Source organism: Microtus pennsylvanicus, chromosome 13 (assembly GCF_037038515.1).
Source record: "Microtus pennsylvanicus isolate mMicPen1 chromosome 13, mMicPen1.hap1, whole genome shotgun sequence".
Taxonomy (NCBI): Eukaryota; Metazoa; Chordata; class Mammalia; order Rodentia; family Cricetidae; genus Microtus; species Microtus pennsylvanicus.
In genome coordinates, this window is record NC_134591.1 from 77,235,204 (window position 1) to 77,261,183 (window position 25,980).

Here is a 25,980-nt window from a genome sequence, read left to right on the forward strand (position 1 = left end):
GCAGCCAGACGGAGCACACAGACCATGTGAGCACTGTTCAGTATAGCGTCGATGTGGGGGCCCGGGGACCTGGACGCAACCCTGGTTTTCACCTGCATCTGGGTGCTCAAATGCCAGCGGCACTTCACGGCACGTGGTCTTGTTCCTTTCGTCTACACAGACTTAAGGAACTTTGAGCCATCTTTATCGGGAAATTCTTTTAGCCTAGATTACTTTCTTTTTTCAATCTTTAAATTTTATTTAATTAAAGGATTTCCTATAGATTTATTTATGTGTTTGAATGTTTTGCCTGCATATGTGTGTGTGTACCGTGTGAATGCCTGGTGCCCACAGTGGTCAGAAGAGGGCATCACAGCCACTAGGACTGGAGCTGTGCATGCTGGGAATCAAACCCAAGTCTACAGAAGCAGCAGGTTCCCTTAGCCACCGAGGCCTCCGCCAGCCCCTCTCTCTGTGGTTTAAAATCGTGGATGGTGTTGTGCTATTTAAGGAACATACATTGCATTCTGAGCACATTCTCCATTTGTTTCTTTTGCTTTGGTTGTTTTCAAGACAGGGTTTCTCTGTGTAACAGACCTTGTCGTCCTGGAACTCGCTCTGTAGACCAGGCTGGCTTCAAACTCACAGAGCTCCTCCTGCCTCTGCATCCGGAGCGCAGGGATTGTGTGTGCCACCATGCCCCAGTATTTGTTTTTTACAGGCATGTACTGCCATGCCCAGCTTAGTGGGTTCATTTTTTTCTCTTTTACTTTTGTGTGTATGGATGTTTTGCCTGAACACCATGTGCATGCAGTACCCAAGGAGACCAGAAGAGGGCATCAAAGCCTCTGGAACTGGAGTTAGAGATGGTTGTGAGTGAGCCGCAGTGTGGGTGCTAGGAACCAAACTCAGGTCCTGTGGAAGAGCCATTTCTCCAGCCCCACTTTCTGGCTTGTTTTTATTACATTTTGAGACAGGTTTTGCTATATATTAATGCAAGCTTGCATCAAACTTGTTGTCCTCCTGCCTCAACTTTCTGAGTGTTTTGTCTGCACATGAGTGCAGGTGTGTTAGGCTGGAAGAGGATGTCAGATCTCCTGGAACTGTAGTTAGAAATGATTGTGAGCCACCATGTGGGTGCTAGGAATCAGAACCAAGTCCTCCGCAAGAGCTCTCAACCACTGAGCCATCTTCTCCAGCCTGTGTCAACCTTTAGTGTTGGTGGTCAGGCTTCATCAAGCTCTTTCCCCACTGAACCATTCCCCAGCCCCAAACAACCTTTCGCACATGAGTGCAGGTTCCTACAAAGGCCAGGAGAGAGTGTTGGATTTTGAAGCCAGAGTTCTAGGTACCCAGCTCCACTGTGTTTTTTAAGTAATAACAGTTGCTTCTTCTGTATGTGACATTTAGAGCTCTATCACAGTTCTAGTGTGGTTGCCTAGAATGTGTTTTGAGTGGATTTATATACATTCCTGCATTTTAAGTGATTTAAAAGCCCAGGGACTTTTAAATTGACTGAGTGGTTCAATTCCTAGCACCCACCTAGGGGCTCACAGCTGGACCTCCAGGTCCAGGGAATACAACCCCCTCTTCTGGCCTCTGAGGGCACCAGGTGCATTGACACATGAGGCAAACATAATATATGTAAAACAAAAACAAAATGTTTAAAAAAAATAAAAATAAATTTAAAAGAGAGAGAGGGTAGTAACTCAGGCTGGGAATGAACTTGCTTAGCCAGAGCCCAGAACCATGTGACATGTGGTGGTGCATGCTTTTAATCCCTTCATCATTCGTGAGGTGGAGGCAGGAGGATTAAACTGTCAGGGTCATCCTCCGATACATAGTAAGTTTGAGGAAGGCCAGCCTGAGCTGCATGAGACCCTTCCTCAAAACATAGCAAAGAAATGACTGAAGCCCTGGGTTCTGCGTTCATTGCCTCCGGCCTCGATTTACCAAGCTAGCTGTGTGTGGCCTGTTTGTGGGGCTCAGTCCTACTACACAGATAAGAATACATTTGCGCCTAAGCATCAAGAATAGATTCCAGGCACTACTCCAAGTGCTTTATAAATAAAAATTTGTATTTAATTCTCTGCCACTTGAAGTAAGAATGTTTTCTGCCAGCCTCATTTTAAAGAGAGGAAGCTCAGGGGCTGGAGAGCTGACTCAGGGGCTAAGAGCACAGGCTGCTCTTCCAGGGGACCCGGGTTTGTTCCCAGCACCTACGTGGTGGCTCATGACCACTGTCTGTAACTCAAGTTTCCAGAGATTTGGTGCTCTCTGTGGGTATCAGGTACACGCGTGGTGCCTAGACATCTATGAAAGACAATACTCACACACAAAAGATAAAAATATAGAAGTGTTTTTAAAGAGAGAAGGGGGGGAGTTGAGGCCCAGAGCTGTTGAGCTTTCCACTCGGCCTTAGAGGTGAGATTCTAGCTCAGGCTGGACAGGGGACACTCGGTCACGGTGCTCTTTATAGCTGCAGGAAGTCAGGAAGGGAAGGAGACAGACTGGACCTCACGTCCTAACAGCCATGGAGGGAGCACTTTCCCTCTTCTCATGAGACTGAGTTTACTTTTCTGTCCCCGATGATGTAAGACGTCTTCTTTCATTTATTATTATTGTTTGGGTGAGTGTTTGTTTGCTTTTTGTTTTTTCTTTGTGTAGCCCTGGATGTCCTGGAACTCTCAACGTAGACCAGGCTGGCTGCGAACTCAGAGATCTCCCTGCCTCTGCTGGGATTATAAGTGTGTGCCACCCCCAATAAGATTTAATTTTGCTGCCCAGCGGTGGTGGTGCGTGCCTTTAATCCCAGCATTCAGAAGGGAGGCAGAGACAGGTCTACAGAGTGAGTTCTAGGATAGCCAGAGCTATACAGAGAGACCCTGTCCTGAAAAAAAAAATTTAATATTTTTATACCATTTATCAAATGTATTTGGAATGAAGCAATACCTGTAATATTTCATGGTTTTAGGAGTCCTCAGTTCTTTTTTATTGACATATAAATGAGATAAACTAGTCAGAGACGCAGTGTAGAACCAAACCATGGTGTAATTGGACTGACCTGCAGTCGACCCGAGTCGCCCTTAGCCACTGGTTGTCCTGTGTAAACCCAGACTGCTCATTCGTTTCCCGGCCCCTATATTAATTACAACACTGTTTCACCAGTGGCTCGTGCATATTTCTAGTTAGCTCTTAACATCTTAAATTAATCCATTTCTATTAATCCATGTATCGCCATGAGATTTACCAGTAAAGTTCCAGTGTCCTTGGGCAGCTACATGGCGTCTCTGACTCCGCCTACTCTCTCTGTATCTCTGTTCAGATTTTCTACCTGGCTTTACTCTGCCCTGCCATAGGCCAGAGCAGCTTCTTTATTAACCAATGGTAATAAAACATGCACAGCACACAGAGGGGAATCCCACATTGGTCCTGGAACTCACTTTATGTAGACCAGTCTGGCCTCTAACTCACAGAGATCCGCCTGCCTCTGCCTCTTGAGTGCTGGGATTAAAGGTGTGTGTTCTATACCTGATCTTTTTTCTTTTTCTTTTTTAAAATATGCAATTCATGAACCAGAAAAGTCAGCCTTTGTAATCCACTGAATTTTAAAAAACCGTGTTCACAAGATTGTTCACCCATCAACCCCTCTCCTTTTAAAGCATTTGAGCACTCCAGGAAGCAACCCCCACCCCAGTTCACTGCCCTCCACAGTGTCCTCTCAGCCCCGGCAACTGCCATAGGTTTGCCTGTTCTGGCTGCTTTCCCATAAGATTACCTCCGGTGTTTAGTAACTGCTGTTGATTTCAGGGTTCTGTGGTGACATCCGCCAGACCTCGTTCCTCTTAATTTCTGGGTAGCAGTCCCTTGTGTGGACAGGCCACATTCTGGTTTTCCCCCATCCATAGGTAGACGTTCACATTTTTCCACTTTGGCTGTTTTGTGGATGTGTACTCCTGATGGCAGCAGGGGTTTTGACCTTTTGCCTGGGGCCTGAACAGGTGTATGGGATGTAGAAGGGAGCACCTGCCGTGCCTGGCCATCATATCCCAGAATGTCTCCCTGGTGAGGCTGAGCAGACAGGCTTATGAGGAACAGGCTTTTGAGCCAGCGGGTAGTGCTTGAACCCTGGCCATGCGGCCTTCAGCCAGTTACTTACCCCACAGTTTCATCCTCTGTGAACAGAGAGCAGTTTAACACCTGGGGGCAGGGGGTAGCCCTGTCTCAAAAAAACAGGGGAAAACCCCAAAATTTTAACACCCTTCGGCTTGGGGAATATTTGTGTACATGTGTCAGAGAGCTTAATTCCCAGCTGTGGACCGGGCGGTAGCTAGGGTAGAGCACTTGTGTAGCATGGTGTAGGTCGACCCCGACCCCCTCACACCAGAGATAACAATAGAACAAACCTGTCTAAAGCAGTGGAGCCTTGCCTGGTCCAGAGTGTGAGATGGGACGTCTGCTGCTTCCGTGTTAACAGTGGAATCCTATTTAACATTCAAAAAAATACATTTTCAGGCCAGCAAAATGGTTTAGCGAGTAAAGGCACTTGCCACCAGTCTGGGTCCCTCATCTGTGGTGGAAGGAAAAAAATGGACTCCTCTGACATGCACACATGTATGCACATGTGCACACACACACACAGAGAAATAGATAAATGTAATTTTGAATTGTTTTGGTCTTACTTCTTAGCCTTGGCTGTCCTGAAACTCACTCTGTAGAGCAAGCTGGCCTCAAACTCACAGAGATCTGCTTGCCTTTTCCTCCCGAGGGCTGGGATTAAAGGTGTGCGCTCCCACACCCAGCAATAAATGTAATTTTTAAAGATGTTAATGTATATTCTCCAATTTAGTATTATGTGGGAAATAGGCTTCTGTCTTTTTATATAAGTCTTCGGTGTCCGATTTCCTCACAGTTCCTTCAAATTATTTTTGTGTTGGAGCAAGGCCAGACATGGAGACTTATTCTGGGATCGTTTTGGCAATGAGTTTGCTGTCTCAACGTGACTGGAGATGGCTGTGAGCTCATTGTCAGGGAACTGACAGTTCCCAGCTTGTGATGGGGCTCTTTGTGGGCCACTTGTCCTTACTGCTTCCGGAAGTCAGGTGCCATTTCCCGGGTGGGGAAACTGACTCAAGGTGTGTCTGTCACTCACGACAGCAGAGATGATGACCTTGTCCACTTTTGTCCTTAGCATCCTCGCTAGGTCAGTGCTTGGGACACACTGGCACCCCATGCGTGTAGGGAGAGAACAAATGAGTTTAAGCTACACATCACTGATATTAGAGTTGCCAGACAGCCTGGGTTTGCTGTCCCAGCCCCTTATGGGGTGTGTGTAAGGAAGCGCTGAGCTCACGTGACAGCGTTCTGAAGCAGACACATGTGTGATACGGATCATCTTATCCCTGACACCTCTGCATGTGTTGTCAGTATCAGACACGTGTGCACACACGGCCAGGTCCAGGTTGTTTCCTTGGGGTGACCTAAGTTGGTTCGAAGGAAGGAAATGCATCAGTTTGCTGAGGATCCTGCTGTGGGCGTCATCTTCTTAGACGACGGTGGTGACTCCCTCTCTTTGCCAGTCTACTTTCTTTCTTTCTTTTCTTTTTAAAGGTTTATTATTTTTATGTTTGCTTCTGGCTATTCTCAAGTCTTTTTCTCTGGCCTACAGTCAAGTATGAGTGTTTTGCCTGCGTGTGTGTATAAGCACCACTTAGTGCCTGGTGCCTGCAGAGGTCAGAAGGGGGGGAACTCACAGACACTTGTCATTCAAGAATTCTTTAGGGGGCTGGAGGGATGGCTCAGTGGTTAAGAGCATTGCCTGCTCTTCCAAAGGTCCTGAGTTCAATTCCCGGCAACCACATGGTGGCTCACAACCATCTGTAATGGGGTCTGGTGCCCTCTTCTGGCCTGCAGGGATACACACAGACAGAATATTGTATACATAATAAATAAATAAATATTAAAAAAAAGATGGAAAATAAACAGAGAATTAAAAAAAAGAATTCTTTAGGGAAGAAAATTTCCCTTGGCAATATTAGAAAATCTTAAAGTGGAATAAAAGGAGAGAGAGAGAGAGATTGGTGAGTGATGGTGGGGCACAGGCCTGGCTGGGTTCTGGCTGGCATGGCTGGGACTCTGATTCTCCACAGGAAGACAGGGTTTTAGGAGGTCTGCTGCAGCGCAGTTATGTGGAGTCTGCATGGAATAGGAGGGGCCAGGGCCGGGAGGAAGTGGCACCGGAGGCGATTCTGAGAAGTTCTTCACTGTAGTGTGTGAGGTCCAGGGGACAGCCGAGGGTTGTGATGCCAGTGTGACTCCATATGATGCTGGTGACATCTGTGAATTGTGCATAAAATGGAGGAAGAATGGGGGGGGAGTCAGTGCCAACCAGACAAATAAATAAATCAATAAATAATAAGCAAATAAATCAGTGGTTCTCAACTTGTGGGTCCCCACCCCTTTAGGGATCAAAGGACCGTTGAAAAGCACAAATATTTATAGGTATGAAGTAGCAACAAAATAATTTTATGAAGCTGGGTGGTGGTGGCTCACACCTTTAATCCCAGCACTTAGGAGGCAGAGGCAGGTGGATCTGTGAGTTCGAGGTCAGCCTGGTCTACAGAGTGAGTTTCCAGGACAGAGAATCCCTGTCTCAAAAAATTAAAAACAAACATCATCAACAACAATAACCCCCCAATTTTATGGTTGGGGGTCACCACAACATGAGTAGCTGTATTGAGGGGTCACAGCATTAGGAAGTCTGAGAACCCCTGAAACAAACAAGCTTTAGCTCCTGCGAGAGTGGAACGTGAGTGACATAAATACAAGTTAAGGAGGGGATGGGTCAGGAAGCTTTGTGGGAAGGTTCCCCATCGCTCAGGTGGCAGTGAGAGACTCCTTGCTGTGCTAAACAGGGACAGATAGGAAGTGTTGTGGGGGAAACTGAGTCATGCCTGGGACTTGCTGAAAAATTCCCCATGCAAGCCTGAAGATGGTAAGGATAAATGATGTTAGCCAAACCACGCACACACACATATACACCACACAAACACAGAGACACACACAGACACAACAGACACACACACGTACACAACACAGAGACACACACATATACACCACACACAGACACACACAGACACAACAGACACACATACACAACACAGAGACACACACATATACACCACACAAACACAGAGACACACACAGACACAACAGACACACACATATACACAATAGAGACACACATACACAGCACAGAGAGACACACTACACAGACACAAACATAACAGAGACACGCACACACAGACACACCATACAGAGAGACATATATACACAACACAGAGACAGAGACACACTTCACAGACAGACACAAACACACAACAGTGACACACAGACACATGACACAGAGACACATACACAATACACAAACACACCATACACCCACATATGTACAACAAAGAGTGACACATACACACATACACGACACAGAGACAGAAACCACACACACACACACACACACACACACACACACACACACACACACACACACACGCCGCAGTTCCATAGAAAGCCCCATTAGCTAAAGCCAAGGTTCTCACCCCAGACTTAACTCCACTTCTTTTCTCTGTTGGTTTTTCCCTGAATGTCCCTCCGCACTTCCTGCTGACTCTGCCTTCATTAGGCCGTCTTCCCTCCCCCCTCTGGTGCTGCAGTATCTCTTACTGGCCACTTGTCCCACCTTGTGTCCACAGCTGGACCCAGCTGCCTCATTAAAATCACAGCTATGGGCTAGATGAACAGATAACACGTGAGGCCGTTTGCTGGCTGCCTCTGCTGAAGCCCCCTTGTGCAAGGGTAAACCCCTTCCCTGCTGTAGCAGCCAGCCAGCTGCTGAGGCTTCAGGTCACTGTAGGCAAAGGACCCAGGAGAGGGGCTTTGAATAAGCCCTGGAGGGTTTCTGAAGCCCCTTGGCAGAGCCCGCGACAGTAGCCAGCTGCAATACTCACAGTCAGTGGGGCTCAATGAGAAAGAGTTACACACATCTGCTGGTCTCATTATAGACCATCACATCAGCCTTTGGAGGGCAGCACAATGTGCTTACAAGTCATACATGTTCCTGTGTTCATCAGCTGTGTCTTTGGAGGCACTCTTACAGGCTAGCCCCACCGCCCATCACACTGCAGAACAAGGTCATGTTTAAAACTGACATACTAATTCCCAGTCTTCCAGACAGACCTCCCTTCTGTATTCTTTCCCTGGGCAGGAGGAGGCAACATCAGGCTTAGTTTCTCAGTTATACTCTGACCCCATTGACCCTGCCTTTAAAGTTCCTCCCATATCTAGGCTGTTGCACCTCGAATATACCTGATCTCATCTAAAATACCCCCAGAGGGGCTGGAGAAGATGGCTCAGGTTAAGAGCACTTGGCTGTTCTTGCAGAGGACCTGGGTTAAGTTCCTAGCACCCATATGGCTCACAACCTCCTATAACTCCAGTTCTGGGGTTCCAGCACCCACTCTGTCTTCCACAGGACTGCACATATGTGGCACACATAAACTCGTGTAGGCAAATATGCAGTACATAAAAAGATCAAGCAACAAGACAAGAGTGGCCTCCCAAACATGAACTTGACCATTTCTTGCCGTCAGGTCTGGTCCCCAGCATCTGTTGCTGAAGTGATCCAGGTACCATGTTTGCCCAGGCAATCTTGTTTTAGCAGAGCCGAGGGAGGTCCCTTTCAAACCTTCATAATCTTGAAGTCCCATTTGCTGTGGGACAACGGTCTGTACCCTGTCACTTGTATTTTAAATAAATGCTGATTGGCCAGTAGTCAGGCAGGAAGTATGGGCGGGACAATGAGAATTCTGGGAAGAGGGAAGTTACCATCTGCAGTTATCACCCAGATGAAGACTGGGAACTAGGCAGGACAGAAACTTCAGACAATACCCATTCATCTAAGCAGCTGTTCATTTCCTTCCCTCTTTTTTTTTAAATATTTGTTTATTTATTATGTATACAATGTTCTGTCTGTATGCCTGCAGGCCAGAAGAGGGCGCCAGACCTCGTTACAGATGGTTGTGAGCCACCATGTGGTTGCTGGGAATTGAACTCAGGACCTTTGGAAGAGCAGGCAATGCTCTTAACCACTGAGCCATCTCTCCAGCCCCTCCTTCCCTCTTGATAGAAATTCTTGCATCACTCTGAGAGGATGGCATAGCAATGCTTCTGAGCCGTCTGTGGAGGCTGAGGCAGGAGGATAGCTTGAGCCCAGGTGTTCAAGACCAGCTTGAGCAACAGAGCAAAGCCCTGCCTCCATTTTTCCCATTGCTTGAGTATAGGGTGTCCTCGGCCTGTTATTTGAATGTCGCCTCAGTGTCAGCAATCAGCATTTCATGCCAGGGTCCTGTCTGTATTGACTGCAGGCCCAGGGGCCTTGCCGGGAACACAGGCTCACATGACACGGAGCTGCCCGCCGCATTTGCCCTGTGCTCTGCAGCAAAGTGAACTCCAGTCAGAAATTGGAGCATTTACACTGAATCAAAGATTGGCAGTTGGGATCATCTCACAACATGTTTTTTAGTGCTGGAGAGAGGGCTCATCGGTTAAGAGCGCACACAGTTCCCAGGACCTATTTTGGGTGACTCACAGTCACTAGTAACACCAGCTCCCCTGGGATCTGATGGCTCTGGCTCCCGGGCACCGTTACTCATCTGCATATAAACATAAGTAAAAGTAGTGAAGATAGAGCTTCATAAAATAATACTAATAACCAAAGCATTTTCATACTCCAGTTTATTAGCCCGTCCTAGGATGCTGGTTGGTATCACTGCCACCTAGGTTCTAACTCAGGGTGTGTCTCTGTAATAGGGATCAATAAAGTTTTCTTGAAGACCTCCACAGGGAATATTTAGGTTCTGTAGTCCATAGGGCCTATGGCAATGGTGTAAATCGACAGTGAACTTAGCCATCACAGTACGCAAATGAGAGCATGTCTGTGGTCCAGGCAAACATTGATGAAGACAGATGTGTGAATTTTAGTGTAATTTTCTAATGCTCTGAAATACTATTTAAAATGGTAACAGTCTGCTAGGTGTGGTGGGGTGCTGCTATAATCCAAGTACTCAGGAGCCTAAAGCAGGAGGATCCTGGGCTGGCCTGGGCTACAGAGTAAATTTCAGGCTAGCCTGGGGCTCATAGTAAGATCCTATCTCAGCTTGATGAAGTACTTTCAAAAAGGTAAAATCATTCTTTTAGTACACGGGCCTTTCAAAAAGAGGGGCAACCGGAATCTGGCCCTGATTCCATGGTCTGCAGAGTCTGGCCCCACGGCACCCCGGCCTTGTAGCCTGCTATGGTGGTGGTCTGGGCTGCGTTCTCTATGCAGTGTTGTGAGCCCTGGGTGGCATGTGTGGCTAAGAAACTGAGATTTAGTGTTAATTCATTTAAATGGATTTTAGTTTAAATTTGACATTCCCTGTGGCCAGCCTGTACCATGTTGGGCAGCCCTCATGATAGAGGAGGAGACATGGATGGACAGCTTCCTGCTGCACGTTCACTGGCAGGAAATGGCCTGAAGTTGCCATGTGGCTTTAGTGACCGCAGATATGTGCTGAGTGTTTGCTGTGCCAAGCAAGGTTTTAAGCACCTTACATGTTTCAGCTCCCTAGATTCTTTACTGTCAGTCAAGAAAACGGATAAGCCACAGTCTCATATGTCAGTTGAGACAAGTGAGCATTAGGTTATAAGGTTATGTGAAATTCAAGGCACAAAAAAACACGATCCGCCAGACAGTGGTGGTGGCGCACATTTTAATCCCAGTACTCGGGAGGCAGAGGCAGGCGGATCTCTGTGAGTTTGAGGCCAGCCTGGTCTACAGAGCTAGTTCCAGGACAGGCTCCAAAGCTACAGAGAAACCCTGCCTCGAGAAACCAAAAGAAGGTGACTTTCTGTAATGCTACGGTCCCAGAAGTGGCATCTTTTCTGTGGTGGGCACGGGGTGACATCCAGTCACCAGGGTGGTCATCCCTGCATGGTTGTGACCTAGCATCTGTTCATCTGTTGCTCCGGTCGCGCACTTTAGACACAGCTGTCAGTGGGGCGAAGGGTTAACCCCTTCAGCTCCAGACTTTTGTTCTGTAAATCTCATGTTGAGTTGAATGTTTCTAGAATCTTATTTGGAGAACTTGGTTTAAAAATAAGAATATAGAACAGATGTAGTGGTGCACGCCTTTAATCCCAGCACTCAGGAGGCAAAGGCAGGGGGATCTGTGAGTTCGAGGCCAGCCTGGTCTACAGAGTAAGACAATGTCTCCAAACAAATGAAAATACTTAGGTTTACTTATTGTCATCAGAAGAAAAGTCCTATGACACGTGGGGTGCCGGGAAACCCTAGCAGCATTCCACCCCAGAGTGAGTTCAGGTGCAGTTACCTAATAGCTTAGGTAAGCAGGGTTCAAAGTGGTGTGGGTGTGAGGACTGGGTGTTTCCTCCTTAACAGCTCTGGTAGCTGTCTACCGAGCGTGTGTTAGTGACGTAACAGTTGTGCAGTTTTCTACTGAGTGTGTTAGTGACGTAACAGGTGTGCAGCTGTCTACTGAGTGTGTTAGTGACGTAACAGGTGTGCAGTTTTCTACTGAGTGTGTTAGTGACGTAACAGGTGTGCAGCTGTCTACCGAGCGTGTGTTAGTGACGTAACAGGTGTGCAGCTCTCTACCGAGCGTGTGTTAGTGACGTAACAGTTGTGCAGTTTTCTACTGAGTGTGTTAGTGACGTAACAGTTGTGCAGTTTTCTACTGAGTGTGTTAGTGACGTAACAGGTGTGCAGCTGTCTACCGAGTGTGTTAGTGATGTAACAGGTGTGCAGCTGTCTACCGAGCGTGTGTTAGTGACGTAACAGGTGTGCAGCTGTCTACTGAGTGTGTTAGTGACGTAACAGGTGTGCAGCTGTCTACTGAGTGTGTTAGTGACGTAACAGTTGTGCAGCTGTCTACCGAGCGTGTGTTAGTGACGTAACAGGTGTGCAGCTGTCTACTGAGTGTGTTAGTGACGTAACAGGTGTGCAGCTGTCTACCGAGTGTGTTAGTGACGTAACAGGTGTGCAGTTTTCTACTGAGTGTGTTAGTGACGTAACAGGTGTGCAGCTGTCTACCGAGCGTGTGTTAGTGACGTAACAGTTGTGCAGTTTTCTACTGAGTGTGTTAGTGACGTAACAGGTGTGCAGCTGTCTACCGAGCGTGTGTTAGTGACGTAACAGGTGTGCAGCTGTCTACCGAGCGTGTGTTAGTGACGTAACAGTTGTGCAGTTGTCTACTGAGTGTGTTAGTGACGTAACAGGTGTGCAGCTTTCTACTGAGTGTGTTAGTGACGTAACAGGTGTGCAGCTGTCTACCGAGCGTGTGTTAGTGACGTAACAGGTGTGCGGCTGTCTACCGAGCGTGTGTTAGTGACATAACAGGTGTGCAGCTGTCTACCGAGCGTGTGTTAGTGACGTAACAGGTGTGCAGCTGTCTACTGAGTGTGTTAGTGACGTAACAGGTGTGCAGCTGTCTACTGAGTGTGTTAGTGACATAACAGGTGTGCAGCTGTCTACTGAGTGTGTTAGTGACGTAACAGGTGTGCAGCTGTCTACTGAGTGTGTTAGTGACGTAACAGGTGTGCAGCTGTCTACTGAGTGTGTTAGTGACGTAACAGGCGTGCAGCTGTCTACTGAGTGTGTTAGTGACATAACAGGTGTGCAGCTGTCTACTGAGTGTGTTAGTGACGTAACAGGTGTGTAGCTGTCTACCGAGCGTGTGTTAGTGACATAACAGGTGTGCAGCTGTCTACTGAGTGTGTTAGTGACGTAACAGGTGTGCAGCTGTCTACCGAGTGTGTTAGTGACGTAACAGGTGTGCAGCTGTCTACCGAGCGTGTGTTAGTGACGTAACAGGTGTGCAGCTGTCTACTAAGCGTGTGTTAGTGACGTAACAGGTGTGCAGCTGTCTACCGAGTGTGTTAGTGATGTAACAGGTGTGCAGCTGTCTACCGAGCGTGTGTTAGTGACGTAACAGGTGTGCAGCTGTCTACTGAGTGTGTTAGTGACGTAACAGGTGTGCAGCTGTCTACTGAGTGTGTTAGTGATGTAACAGGTGTGCAGCTATCTACTGAGTGTGTTAGTGACATAACAGGTGTGCAGCTGTCTACTGAGTGTGTTAGTGACGTAACAGGTGTGCAGCTGTCTACCGAGCGTGTGTTAGTGACGTAACAGTTGTGCAGTTGTCTACTGAGTGTGTTAGTGACGTAACAGTTGTGCAGTTTTCTACTGAGTGTGTTAGTGACATAACAGGTGTGCAGCTGTCTACTGAGTGTGTGATAGTGACGTAACAGGTGTGCAGCTGTCTACCGAGCGTGTGTTAGTGACGTAATAGGTGTGCAGTTTTCTACTGAGTGTGTTAGTGATGTAACAGGTGTGCAGCTGTCTACTAAGCGTGTGTTAGTGACGTAACAGGTGTGCAGCTGTCTACCGAGCGTGTGTTAGTGACGTAACAGGTGTGCAGCTGTCTACCGAGCGTGTGTTAGTGACGTAACAGGTGTGCAGCTGTCTACTGAGTGTGTTAGTGACGTAACAGGTGTGCAGCTGTCTACTGAGTGTGTTAGTGACATAACAGGTGTGCAGCTGTCTACTGAGTGTGTTAGTGACGTAACAGGTGTGCAGCTGTCTACTGAGTGTGTTAGTGACATAACAGGTGTGCAGCTGTCTACTGAGTGTGTTAGTGACGTAACAGGTGTGCAGCTGTCTACTGAGTGTGTTAGTGACGTAACAGGTGTGCAGCTGTCTACCGAGCGTGTGTTAGTGACGTAACAGGTGTGCAGCTGTCTACTGAGTGTGTTAGTGATGTAACAGGTGTGCAGCTGTCTACCGAGCGTGTGTTAGTGATGTAACAGGTGTGCAGCTGTCTACCGAGCGTGTGTTAGTGACGTAACAGGTGTGCAGCTGTCTACCGAGTGTGTGTTAGTGACGTAACAGGTGTGCAGCTGTCTACCGAGCGTGTGTTAGTGACGTAACAGGTGTGCAGCTGTCTACCGAGCGTGTGTTAGTGACGTAACAGGTGTGCAGCTGTCTACAGAGTGTGTTAGTGACGTAACAGGTGTGCAGCTGTCTACTGAGTGTGTTAGTGACGTAACAAGTGTGCAGCTGTCTACTGAGTGTGTTGGCGACATGTCCAGTTCTTATAAGAAATGTGTTGCACCTTTGACGATATCCTTGTTGTTCCGTCTTCATCCTTTCTTGAATTACTGACATGGGTTTATCTTTTCTCCCTTTAGAGAGTTTTGAGGTGACAGTCACCAAAGAAGGTGATGAAGGGTTCTTTGTCTCCCTCTCATGAATATTAACCCACTAACTTGTTACAAAATTGGGAATCAGCCATTAAACGGAGCAACTGCCATGCCGTCCCCTTATTTATTCTCCTAGTTTTGTTTCATTTTTTTAAGTGTATTTATGGAAATTGTATGTAATCAGACCCTTGGTTAGAAATATCTAGAACTCAGACATCCATTTGAACTGCGTGGACAGGACTTGCTTGGGACAGTTTTCTAGTCACTGAACCCGTGGAAGTGTGCAGGCTTCTTTTTACGAGAAATGGCTTTGCAGCTTCATATTGCGTCAGAGCGTTAACCTTGTCCTCCCACGGGCGTGCGTGGAACCAGGGAGCTTTCCAACCCAGAGAGTTTAGCCGTAGTGATTTTGTCGGCTGGTGTTCCTCTCAGGGGAAGCCAGAACTGGGGAATCCTAGCGGATCCCTCCCTGTGGCAGTGGATGTCAGCTGTTGAAATGGATGCCTGAAAACTTGGTATTTCTACCCCTCTTCTTTAGCAGTTTGTTTTGATTCCCTAATTTAGCCAGGCTCATTGCACAGGAAGACTTGATCTTTTTTTTTTCCTCGACAGAATTTCTGTAATTATGATGCTGGTCCCACATGTCACACTTCTTCTCTCAACGCTTAACTGTCCATTTTATCCTCTCTCTGGTGTAAACCCAAAGAACCGCCCAGTGCTCAGACCGCCTGGGAGCCTGGTGTGCTCAGGCCTTGGCTGTTGCTTATGACGTCCTTGACCCTCGAGCCCTGGAAGTGCTCCTGTGGAATGCCTGTCTATGCTCTCTCTCTTGTATCCCTGCATGAATGGATGCAAAGTAAACAGTTGCTTGGAAAGCCAGAATCCGCTTCTACTAAAGTCCCAGAACTCACCCGTGTTAAAGCACAGTGCCCCCACCCCCGCTTTGTCCACGGACCCTACAACCCCCCTGGCTGCTAAGTTGTTGTCGTCTATTTTCTTTGGGGGTGGGGGCAGCACACAGAAGGTTCATGGGGCAAGGCACACTAATCTGCTCTACTTTACTCCCCAGGTGAGATTTGTGGCTTTAAAATTCACGGGCAGAATGTCCCCTTTGATGCCGTGGTGGTGGATAAGTCCACGGGGGAGGGACTAATCCGCTCTAAGGAGAAATTGGACTGTGAGCTGCAAAAAGACTACACGTTCACCATCCAGGCCTACGACTGCGGCAAGGGACCTGATGGCACTGGCGTGAAGAAATCTCACAAGTAAGTCGAGAGCCAGGAGAGCCGCCCAGTAGTGCGCGTGCGTGGGGAGCGGCAGCGGGACTTGGTCCCCAGTGCTCCGAGGTGTGAGATGGAGCAGGAAGAGGCCTGCAGGGTCACAGACGGGTTGGAAAGGTCTTTAAGGGTGGACTCCAGCCTGGGTGTCCTCTTTTGTGTTTAACTTCTAGGAAGAGCCTGATGGGTAACAGGTTTTCAAAAAGGAATGAGTGGTTTTATGCCACCGAGTATTCTTGGTAAAGAAACTAAAGCCTTACAGGAACAGTGAGTGACATGTGCCTGCTACTGAGGCACTCGGAAGGCTGAGGGAGGAGGATCACAAAGGCAAGGACTGCCTGGGTAACATAGTAAGACTTTGTCTCTGGAGGGGGCTGGGAGCAGGGACAGAGACAGACAGACACAGATACTCACACTCACACACAGCCCCATACTGAACTTTTTCCTGAGGAAAATGATTTTGTTATTCTTTTTGGTTTTTTTTCGAGACAGGGTTCTCTGTGTAGCCCTGGCTGTCCTGGAACTCACTTGGTAGACCAAGCTGGCCTTGAACTCAGGGAGATCCACCTGCCTTTGTCTCTGAGTCCTGGGATTAAAGGCATGCACCATCACTGCCTGGCTGATTTTGTTATTCTTATCTTTTCTTGTAAACTCTAAACGCGTAAGCTAGCTAACTTGTGGAGGAAGTTGACATGACCTGAGGTCACTATAACAGAGAGGGCTCGAGAAGAATGGGCATAGAAGTCTAGACTTTTATCCCCTCAACACCAGGCCAATTGAATGTTGCTCAGCCTTAGTCCCTCGGTACATTGCTAAGGAAAAGGGATGTGTGGGCAGCATGGGCACCACATGGATGAGCCTGGATCAGGATGCTCTGAAAACAGGGTATGATGAACTAGTGGAAAACTTCTCATTTTTACACAACGTGACATCCCTTTGTTCATTTGAGAAGATTGTGTTTGTGCTGAGGACGAAGCCTGGGCCTTGTGTATGTCAGATAAACACTTTGCAACAGGCCTATATTTCCAAAAATTTATATTTTGACCAAAAAACCTGATCAGTAGGTAGCCCTTGAAGTCTATATAAGTGTCATTATTTGGAGACTGGCTCACTGGCGCCCAGCTATGAACTTGGAAAGTGGCAGCTAGGAGTGCTCCTCCTGTGCGTCTTCATTTGTGGAACCAGGACTGAAAGGTGTCCTCGTGGTGACCTCTTCCTGCTCTGTGACAGTAGGACAGGACTTGTTTCTACACGTGTGTGCGTGCGTGTGTGTGTGTGTGTGTGTGTGTGTGTGTGAGTGAGAGAGAGAGAGAGAGAGAGAGAGAGAGAGAGAGAGAGAGAGAGAGAGAGAGACAGGCAGGCAGGCAGGCAGGCAGGCAGACAGACTGCATGCGTGTGTGTTCACAGATGTGTATGCCTGCGTGTGGATGTCCTGGGTTCCACTTGATGTACACGTGCAGGTCTCTCCCATCTCAGGGAGTCTGGCTAGCCAGCTTGCCCTGCATTCCTGTCCAGCCTCCACACTGGCCTCACATTTCCGTGGGTGACGGGGCTCAGCACTCAGACTCGTGTGGCAAGTGCTTCATCCACTGAGCCATCTCTCTACCTCATTTGTTTTAACTCACACAGTGAGACCATTTCTCTGCTTCTAACCCCTCTTCCTTTGGCTGTAAGTCTTTAAAATTCTGTGATAATGCGTCTTGACATTATGACCAGAGACTAAGTGGTGTTTGGATTCCTCTCCCTTCCTCACGTCCTGCCCCCACTTTGGAGGAAAATTCAGTCTCCTCTGCTGCATCATGGATTTTCTAAGCCTATTGCCTCAATTTTAGGGGACAGAAAAATCAGCCCAAGTCCAAATTTAACTTTCCCGTGCCTCCGTGCCAAATAAAAGAAATTGAATTTGGTTACATTTTGGCTTCACTGTAGGAAGCTCATGAAGCAGCATCAGGAAAGGAGAATGTAGAAATCAGCAGAATTGTTGCCTTTTGGGTAAAAGACAGAACAGAGCCCCACACCAGCCTTCTCCCCCTTGTCTAGGGCAACCGTCCACATCCAGGTGAACGACGTGAACGAGTACGCGCCTGTGTTCAAGGAGAAGTCCTACAAGGCGGCCGTGGTGGAGGGGAAGCAGCAGGGCAATGTCCTCAGGGTGGAGGCTGTGGATGCAGACTGCTCCCCGCAGTTCAGCCAGATCTGCAGCTATGAGATCCTCACCCCGGATGTGCCGTTCACCGTGGACAAAGACGGTAAGAACAGGGGAGCCTGGTGAGTCGGTGACGGCGGGTGGTGACCTGGGCTTCCCAGTGCCGGCCGAGCATCAGTGAGCCTACAGGCTGCCCGGAGCCCTGCCTCGTGCCTGTGACTCATGTTTGACTTAACTCTGGAAATTTGGGCTCTTTGGGACTCTCTTTCCCCTTTCCTACCCAAATCAAGTGACGGCCTTGTTTGACATGAACCTTCTCACTTTCACCCGTGTGCACCTGAGTGTGTGGTCCCTTTAGGTACTTATTTTTTGTTCTCCATTTGATTGGAATCTTTTACACCCCCTCCCCATCACCCCCCCACTTTTGGTGGTGCTGGGGATCCAGTCCAGGCTTTGTACGTGTTAAGCAAATGTTCTCCCACTGGGCTACACTTCTGACCCCTTCTGCCCCATCTTTAGGGTGAGCACTGATTGATTCATTCTTTAAGGAATCATTTTTGGTTATGTGTCTCTGTGTGGGTGTGTGCACATGAAAGCAGTTGCACACGGGAACCAGAGGTTTTGGATCCCCTGGAGCTGGAGTCACAGGCGCTTGTGAGCCCCTTGCTGTGGGTTCTGATCCTCTGGAAGAGCAGTGTGTGCTCCTAACTGCTGAGCTGTCTCTCGCGCTCCTTTGTTTATTTCTGAGCCAGGCTCTTCCCATGCAGCCTCGGCTGGCGTCACACCTCTTGTCCTCCTGCCTTGGCCTTCTGATTGCGGGGATTATAGCTAAGATGAGGATTCGCACTGCTTCTGCCAGAACCTTTCTCCTGAGGAGCTGACAGAAGCAATGTGAGAGCTCGACCTCTTTCTACTGGGACTGCTTCTTTGTTGTTGTTTTGAGAGACAGGGTTTCTCTGTGTAGCCCTGGCTGTCCTGGAACTAACTCTACAGACCAGGCTGGCTTCGAACTCAAGAGATTCGCCCTGTCCCTGCCTTCCTAGTGCTAGGATTAAAGGCGTGCACCACCCCTGCCCAGCCACAGTAATAACATTGTAAATTAGTGCACACTGCAGTCTTTGATGGAGTTGTGGTTGTGTGAAACTTTGTAGGGTCTGGAGAGATGGCCGTGTGGTTACAGCACTGGCTGCTCCTGCAGAGGGCCCTTGTTCAGTTCTCAGCCCTCACATCAGGCTGCTTACAACTGCCTATAACTCTAGGTCCAAGGGCTCCAACACCCTCTTCTGGCATCTAAGGGAACCAGGTATGCAAGTGGTTTACATACATACTACAGGTACTCGCACATATACACAAAATAAAAGCGAATCTTAAAAAAAAAAAGACATTTTCACTCACATTTGAACAAAAGGATACCTCTTTCTAAGCAAGAGGACGAAGGGGGGAGGATTTTCTTCCCTCTCCTTCTTTTCCTCCCCCCTCCCTCCCTCCCTCCCTCCCTCCTTTCCCTTTGGTGCTAGGGTAGCATCTGAGGTCGCACCTCGCAGGTGGTAACTATGGGTCCCACTGAGTCATACCCCAGCCGAACCTCAGTTAATTTTGGTTTGTTTGTTTGTTGAGGGAAGAGAGAATTTCTTGCAGTCCAGGTTAGCTTTGAACTTGGCATGTAGCTCAGGACGGCCCTGAACTTTTAATCCTCCTGCCTCCACCTCCCATGTGCTGGGCTTACAGGTGTGTGCCCTACTCTTGGTAAGGAGTGCTGGGCATCAGAGCAGAATTGTGTCCCCAGCCCTCAACTTTGTTTTCTTTAACAAAATTAATCTTTCAGCATAAGTATTTAATGAAGCTTAACCTCATTGTTAGCATTTAAGGTATTTAAACTATTTGCCCTTTTTTATTCTTACATGCAAAGTACTAAATGTTGATATAAAATCAGGGCAGGCGAGGTGGCTCAGGGAAAAAGCACTTATCACATAGCCTGATGACCTGACTTCAATCCCTAGAGCCATGGTAGGAGGAGAGAACTCACTCCTGAAAGATGTCCTTTGACCTCCGCACATGTGAGGAGGCATACACATGGCATACACATACACCCAATTAAAATGTTTCTAAAAAGCTGGCCGTGGTGGCGCATGCCCTTAATCCCAGCACTGGGAGGCAGAGGTAGACAGATCTCTCTGAATTCCAGGCTAGCCTGGCCTACATGTAAGTCCCAGGACAGCCAAGGTTACATAGTAAGACCATGTCTCAAAAAAAAAAAATTAAAAAAGAATTTTTAAAACCAGTATAGAAACTGCAGGGATGGGGGCGGAGTACTCAGTACACAGGAGGACTGACTGTGTGCTCACACTGCGCTCGGACACTGGAGCATGGCCTCGGCGAGTTCTGCGGTCAAGGGGGGATGGAAGAGTGTGTGACCTCGGGACTGAGTTTATTTCAGGTCTTGTCAGTCTTGCACAGCACAAGTAAAGATGGTTCTCATCGCCGCTTTCCTTCTCCGCCAGGCTACATTAAAAACACAGAGAAGCTGAACTATGGCAAAGAGCACCAGTATAAGCTCACAGTCACGGCCTACGACTGTGGGAAGAAAAGAGCCACGGAAGACGTTCTGGTGAAGATCAGTGTTAAGCCCACCTGCAGCCCCGGGTGGCAGGGTGAGCTCCAATCTCTCTGCTTCCGCACCCATTCTGAAAATGGACGTGCCGTAGAACCACATAAACGTGAGCTTTCTTTTTTCTCTCCCGCACCCATCCGTGGACCAACGCAGGCTGGAGCAACAGGATTGAATACGAGCCCGGCACGGGGGCGTTGGCTGTCTTCCCAAGCATCCACTTGGAGACCTGCGACGAGCCCGTGGCCTCAGTGCAGGCCACAGTGGAGCTGGAGACCAGCCACATCGGGAAAGGCTGCGACCGAGACACCTACTCCGAGAAGTCCCTTCACCGGCTCTGCGGTAAGGAGGTCTGGTGTCTGGAGCCCTCCGTCGGACCCTAGCCTGTGTCTGGGCTGTTAAATGATAAGCAGAACAGACACGATGTTGTGAGGTGGCCTTTGCTGCCTTGCTGGCTGCTTTTCATTCGGACAGGCTCTCGGGGAAAGCACAAACCCTGTAGACTCTGTCCAGAGTGCTGCTTGTGTGTGCACTGAAGAGCTCATAATTTGAAGAACTTAACCCATTGAGAATCATCCAAGTGCAGATGATGTAAGAATAAGGAGCCGGGCTTCGGAATGTGCTCTGGAGTTCAGTTATTCAGAGGTTGAGGCAGGGGATCGTTTGAACCCAGGAGTTCTGGTCCATCCTGGGAAATAGAGGGCACACTGTTTCAGAGGCCCATGCTTTTCCTAATGCATGAGGCTCTGAGTTCGCTCCCCAGTACCAGAAAGAGTAGAAACCTTAACCTGACAGCTGTAAAATCTTTACTCTTTTTTTAAAATTACTTTTATTTATTTTATATATGTGGGTGAGTGTGTGCCACAGTGGTCTGCGGAAGTCAGAGGGTAGGTAGTGAGGTAATCGCTTTTCTCCCCCCGCCCCACGTGGTTCCAGGTTTGGTGGCAGGTGCCTTTGCCAGTGCTGAGCTGTCTTACTGCCTCCCTCCCCCTGCTCTTTGACTCAGTAATTCCAGTTCTAGATGTTTATCCTAAGAGCAGAATCTCCGCACACATACATGCTCGTTGAGGACAGGTGTGTAACGAAGGAGTCTGGGGTAACAGTCAGTGTCCACCAGTGGGAGGACTGATAAATCCCGTTGTGTCTGCACAGCGAAACGCTCCACAGCCACTCTGAGATGCTGCTACAGAGTGGGGAGAATGTGTGGCATTGCAGACTCAGCAGGCCTCCAGTTAAGTAAGAAGCACTTTGTGAGCAGACGAGGACTCAGTGGTTAAGAACACTGGCTGTTCGGGGTGTGGGTCCCAGCACCCACATGGCAGCTCACAACGGTCTGTAAGTCCAGTCCCAGGAGCTTCGGTGTCCTCTTCTGATCTCCTTGGACATAAGGCATGCAAGAGGTGTATAGACATACATGCAGAAAAACACTTGTGCACATAAAATCAAAATAAACAAGCAACCTTCTGGGCTAGAGAGAGTTCAGTGGGTAAGGCACTTGCTGTGCAGTGTGAGGATCAGGTGTAGATCCCCAGAACCCACTCAATCCAGAGAGGTAGAGCGGCCCACCCAGTCATGTTGGTAGCCCTGGGTTTGATCGAGAGACCTGCCTCACTGAATAAGGTAAAGGTAACTGAGGGTGATTCCTTCACATGTGTGCACACCTGTACACGATTGCCCAAACACATGCAGACGTACATGCACACAAAGGCACATACCACTAACATGAAAATGAAGAAGAAACTTTTATATGTTCATTTAAAAAGGACTAGAAGTGTTTATACACAAAATGGTGTCTATTTGGGTGGGAACATAAAAAGTTACATTGTTATTGTGTTTTGTTTTGTTTTTTTTTTCTTTTTGGTTTTTTTTTTTTTTGAGACAGGGTTTCTCTGTGGCTTTGGAGCCTGTCCTGGAACTAGCTCTTGTAGACCAGGCTGGCCTCGAACTCACAGAGATCCACCTGCCTCTGCCTCCCGAGTGCTGGGATTAAAGGCGTGCACCACCACCGCCCGGCTATTGTGTTTGTTTTGAGACAGGGTCTTTCCGCATAACTCTGGCTAGCCTGAAACTCAATATGGGAATAGGCTAACTTTGAACTCACAAAGGTCTGCCTCTGCTGGTGCTGGGATTAGAGGCATGTGCACCATGCCTAACTGTGTTTTATCTTCTTCATCTTTCATCCTTAAAACAAAAAAGCCACAGATTGTGTTTGTATCTATGTTTTTTTGTTTTGTTTTGTTTTGTCTTATTCTGTAGCCCAGGCAGGCTTTGAATTTGGCAGTCCTCCTGCCTCTGCCTCCCTTGTGCTGGGATTACCGATGTGTGTATTACATTTTTGTTAAGAAAAAAAATTCCTTATTTTTTAGAGAAGGCAAAATCAAACCAGCAGCCATTCTAAGGGTGAGAGACACCCTTAGCGTGGTCCTGAGTCACTCTAAAGTGTTCCGTTCTCCATGGAACTGACTCTCATGTCTCTTTGGTTTCAGGGGCTGCAGCTGGCACCTCAGAGCTGCTCCCTTCCCCGAGCAGCTCTTTGAACTGGACTGCTGGCCTTCCCACCGACAACGGCCATGACAGCGACCAGGTCTTTGAGTTCAATGGCACTCAGGCAGTGAGAATCCCAGATGGCGTTGTGTCCCTTGACCCCAAAGAGCCCTTTACGATTTCTGTGTGGATGCGGCATGGACCTTTCGGCCGGAAGAAGGAGACAATTCTCTGCAGTTCAGACAAAACAGGTTGGTTGCATCCCTGCGTTGGCTGGTATTCTTCCGTGCCCCCTCACAGGGACTAGTTCCTCCACAGATAAGGCTCTCTATTTTACGCTGGGGACACTTTGTCCTTAGAGACACAGCACCAGCCTGGGGGGTTTATCCTGAGTTCTCAGTAAAACCCTGTGTGTGTGTTCCTATCCCCTGTCTTGGCTCAGCTAGAGGTTCATTTATGCAGATAAAACATGTCTTTAAGGCCGGGCGGTGGTGGCGCATGCCTTTAATCCCAGCACTTGGGAGGCAGAGACAGGCGGATCTCTGTGAGTTCGAGGCCAGCCTGGTCTACAAGAGCTAGTTCCAGGACAGGCTCCAAAGCCACAGAGAAACCCTGTCTCGAAAAACAAAAAAACAAAACAAAACAAAACAAAAAAACATGTCTTTAAATCTACTCAAGAAACTGTCCTGGGGGCTGAGAGATGGCTCAGAGGTTAAGAGCACTGCCTGTTCTTCCAAAGGTCCTGAGTTCAATTCCCAGCAACCACATGGTGGCTAACAACCATCTGTCATGAGATCTGGTGCCTTCTTCTGGCCTGCAGGCATACACGCAGACAGAATATTGTATACTTAATAAATAAATAAGTATTTTTTTTAAAAAAAGAAACTGTCCTTACTCCCCCTGGGACCTGGAGGTGGCAGTTCACCTATAGACGCTGTCTTTGCAGACATGAACCGACACCATTACTCGCTGTATGTCCACGGGTGCAGACTGATTTTCCTCCTCCGTCAGGACCCGTCGGAGGAGAAGAAATACAGGCCTGCGGAGTTCCACTGGAAGTTGAACCAGGTGAGTAAATAGAAACCTTGCCAGGTGTCAACCTCTCGGGATGTGACCGTCTGCAGGACATCATGGTTTGTGTATCTGTGGGTCAAAGGACATCAGATCAGATCCCCTTAACTCCTTCCTGCCAAAGCCCACCTTTTCCCGTGTGTGCATTTTACGGCAAAATAATAGCGTAAATATTATCTTCTTTGTAGACCAGGAAGATGACTCCCTAGGTAAAGGACTTGCCACCAGGCCTGACCACCTGATTTTGGTCCCCAGAACGCATGTACACGATGGAGGGAGAGGACTGCCTCCCACAAGTTACCTCCTGATGTGCACACGTCATGGCATGTGTACATGCACATACTCATTTCCAGAGTTAAATGTGAAAAAGAGTATGTGATTTAAGCTGACAATACAGTTATGTTGTATTGAGTGCCGGAATGGCACTGAAACCCTCCTGTTTAACTTCCTGGTCACTGTGTGAGCAGGCGCCACCGTGTGGTTGTATGTGGTTCTGGGGATTGCTGCCCCTGCCAGGGCCCTGTGTGTGGCCCTTCCCTCAGCCTGCCTGTCCGCGGGGTTGAACAGTTGACAGAGAACATGCACTCACTGTTGTACACCCTTTTCTGTGACCGATGATTATTATCTTGGCTCAGAAGTGAATGGCTGGCACTCGGGAGCAGAGGCAGTGCCATCAAGTCCCAGTCTAGTTCTAGAACAGTCTGGGCTACATAGTGAAACCCTGCCACAAAAAGGGGGGGATAGCCTGACCCAGTGTTTAGGAGGTAAGTGTCCAGCTTGCTGCTAGGGAGACTTGTGGATGCCGCTAAGGGTAGAGAATTGCTCAGCCCTTGTTAGCGTCCCTGGCCTGTGGTGATTTGAAATGCCCTAGTGATGATGAAGTTGACCTGCCCCTTTCTGGTGGGATGTGTGTGCTAAACACTTTCCTGCTAGATTTTTAAATCCTTTTCTTGCAGGAAGTCGTTCCTGACACATGACCCATTTCCCACATCATGCTGCTGCTCAGGGTTGTGTCTTCGGCCGCACAGCTGGCTGACATGTCACGCTTTCTTTGCCTTGGCTAGGTCTGCGATGAGGACTGGCACCACTTTGTCCTTAACGTGGAATTCCCAAGCGTGACTCTCTATGTGGACGGTGTGTCTCACGAGCCTTTCTCTGTCACAGAGGACTACCCACTTCATCCAACCGGGATAGAGACTCAGCTCGTGGTCGGAGCTTGCTGGCAAGGTAACAGTTGCTGGCCTCCCATCCCCCGGCCCTGGGAACTAACACCTCCTTGCTGGGTTGTGACTATGTCGGGGTCAGATTCTTAGTAGCTCTCCTCTTTACCCACGTGTCCTTGTGTCTGTGTGCAGCCTTTTAGAGGACACGACTGATGTCATGGGTGGTTGATGTCACCGTTCTTGAACCTGAATGACAGACAGGGAAGGCATGATCAGGGAACTAGCCTATAAATCAATCTGATCATTAATTATTGATGTCTGTGAAGTGACGCAGAAATGTGGAGGATACAGAAGAGTCTGCGCTGTAGGCTTCTATAGTACTTAGCCCTTGGTAGCTCAGCAGGAGCCTGGTTGAGTGAGGGAGCATTTGGAGAGGCCTGGTTGCAAACCGCTGCCTTGAACAATATGTATGTGCAGAATCTCAGGCAGCCAGTTAAGTTGAAATAGTGGCCAGCACACTGAAGACTCCGAACTTGTGCAGTGATAACCCATGATGCCCTGTTAATGGGTGAGACAAAGCTTTAACGGCAGGGCCAGAAAAGAGCGGAATTTGAAAGGGCGTTGGGGACAGTATGCGGATCCCTGCTCTGCTGTGCAGTGGTGAGAAGAGACCCATGATTCTGCTGGTGACAGGGTCACAGTCACTGCCCACTGCTGTGGTTGTAGCCTATATTTATAGCCAAAGGAAATAAGCTAGTGGGAATGAACGTTAGCTGTCCAAGTTCATGGAGCATCAGTGTGCCCTCCTGTGACCCCTGGACCCCACATCATTTCAGGGTACTGCACCATCACTGAGTGCTAGATGACCAGACCTAAGACAGATTTTTCTGCCCGTGGGAAGATAGAACTTTGACTTTGGTTAGAAAGGTATAAGTG

General features: G+C 48.3%; 1 protein-coding gene across 4 annotated transcripts in view; it reads left to right on the plus strand.

The window, feature by feature from the left end:
- The window catches only part of Clstn1 (calsyntenin 1), a 67,815-nt gene that overhangs the window by 32,760 nt on the left and 9,075 nt on the right, over positions 1-25,980 (plus strand). For 2 of the 4 annotated variants that reach the window (XM_075946232.1, XM_075946234.1), the window contains exons 3-10: positions 14,284-14,313; positions 15,365-15,560; positions 17,613-17,821; positions 20,220-20,369; positions 20,483-20,668; positions 22,813-23,061; positions 23,757-23,878; positions 24,946-25,108. In XM_075946232.1, coding sequence (XP_075802347.1) covers positions 14,284-14,313; positions 15,365-15,560; positions 17,613-17,821; positions 20,220-20,369; positions 20,483-20,668; positions 22,813-23,061; positions 23,757-23,878; positions 24,946-25,108 — 1,305 coding nt within the window. The remainder of the gene's footprint in view (positions 1-14,283; positions 14,314-15,364; positions 15,561-17,612; positions 17,822-20,219; positions 20,370-20,482; positions 20,669-22,812; positions 23,062-23,756; positions 23,879-24,945; positions 25,109-25,980) is intronic. The other 2 variants (XM_075946233.1, XM_075946236.1) reach the window with 1 other exon arrangement.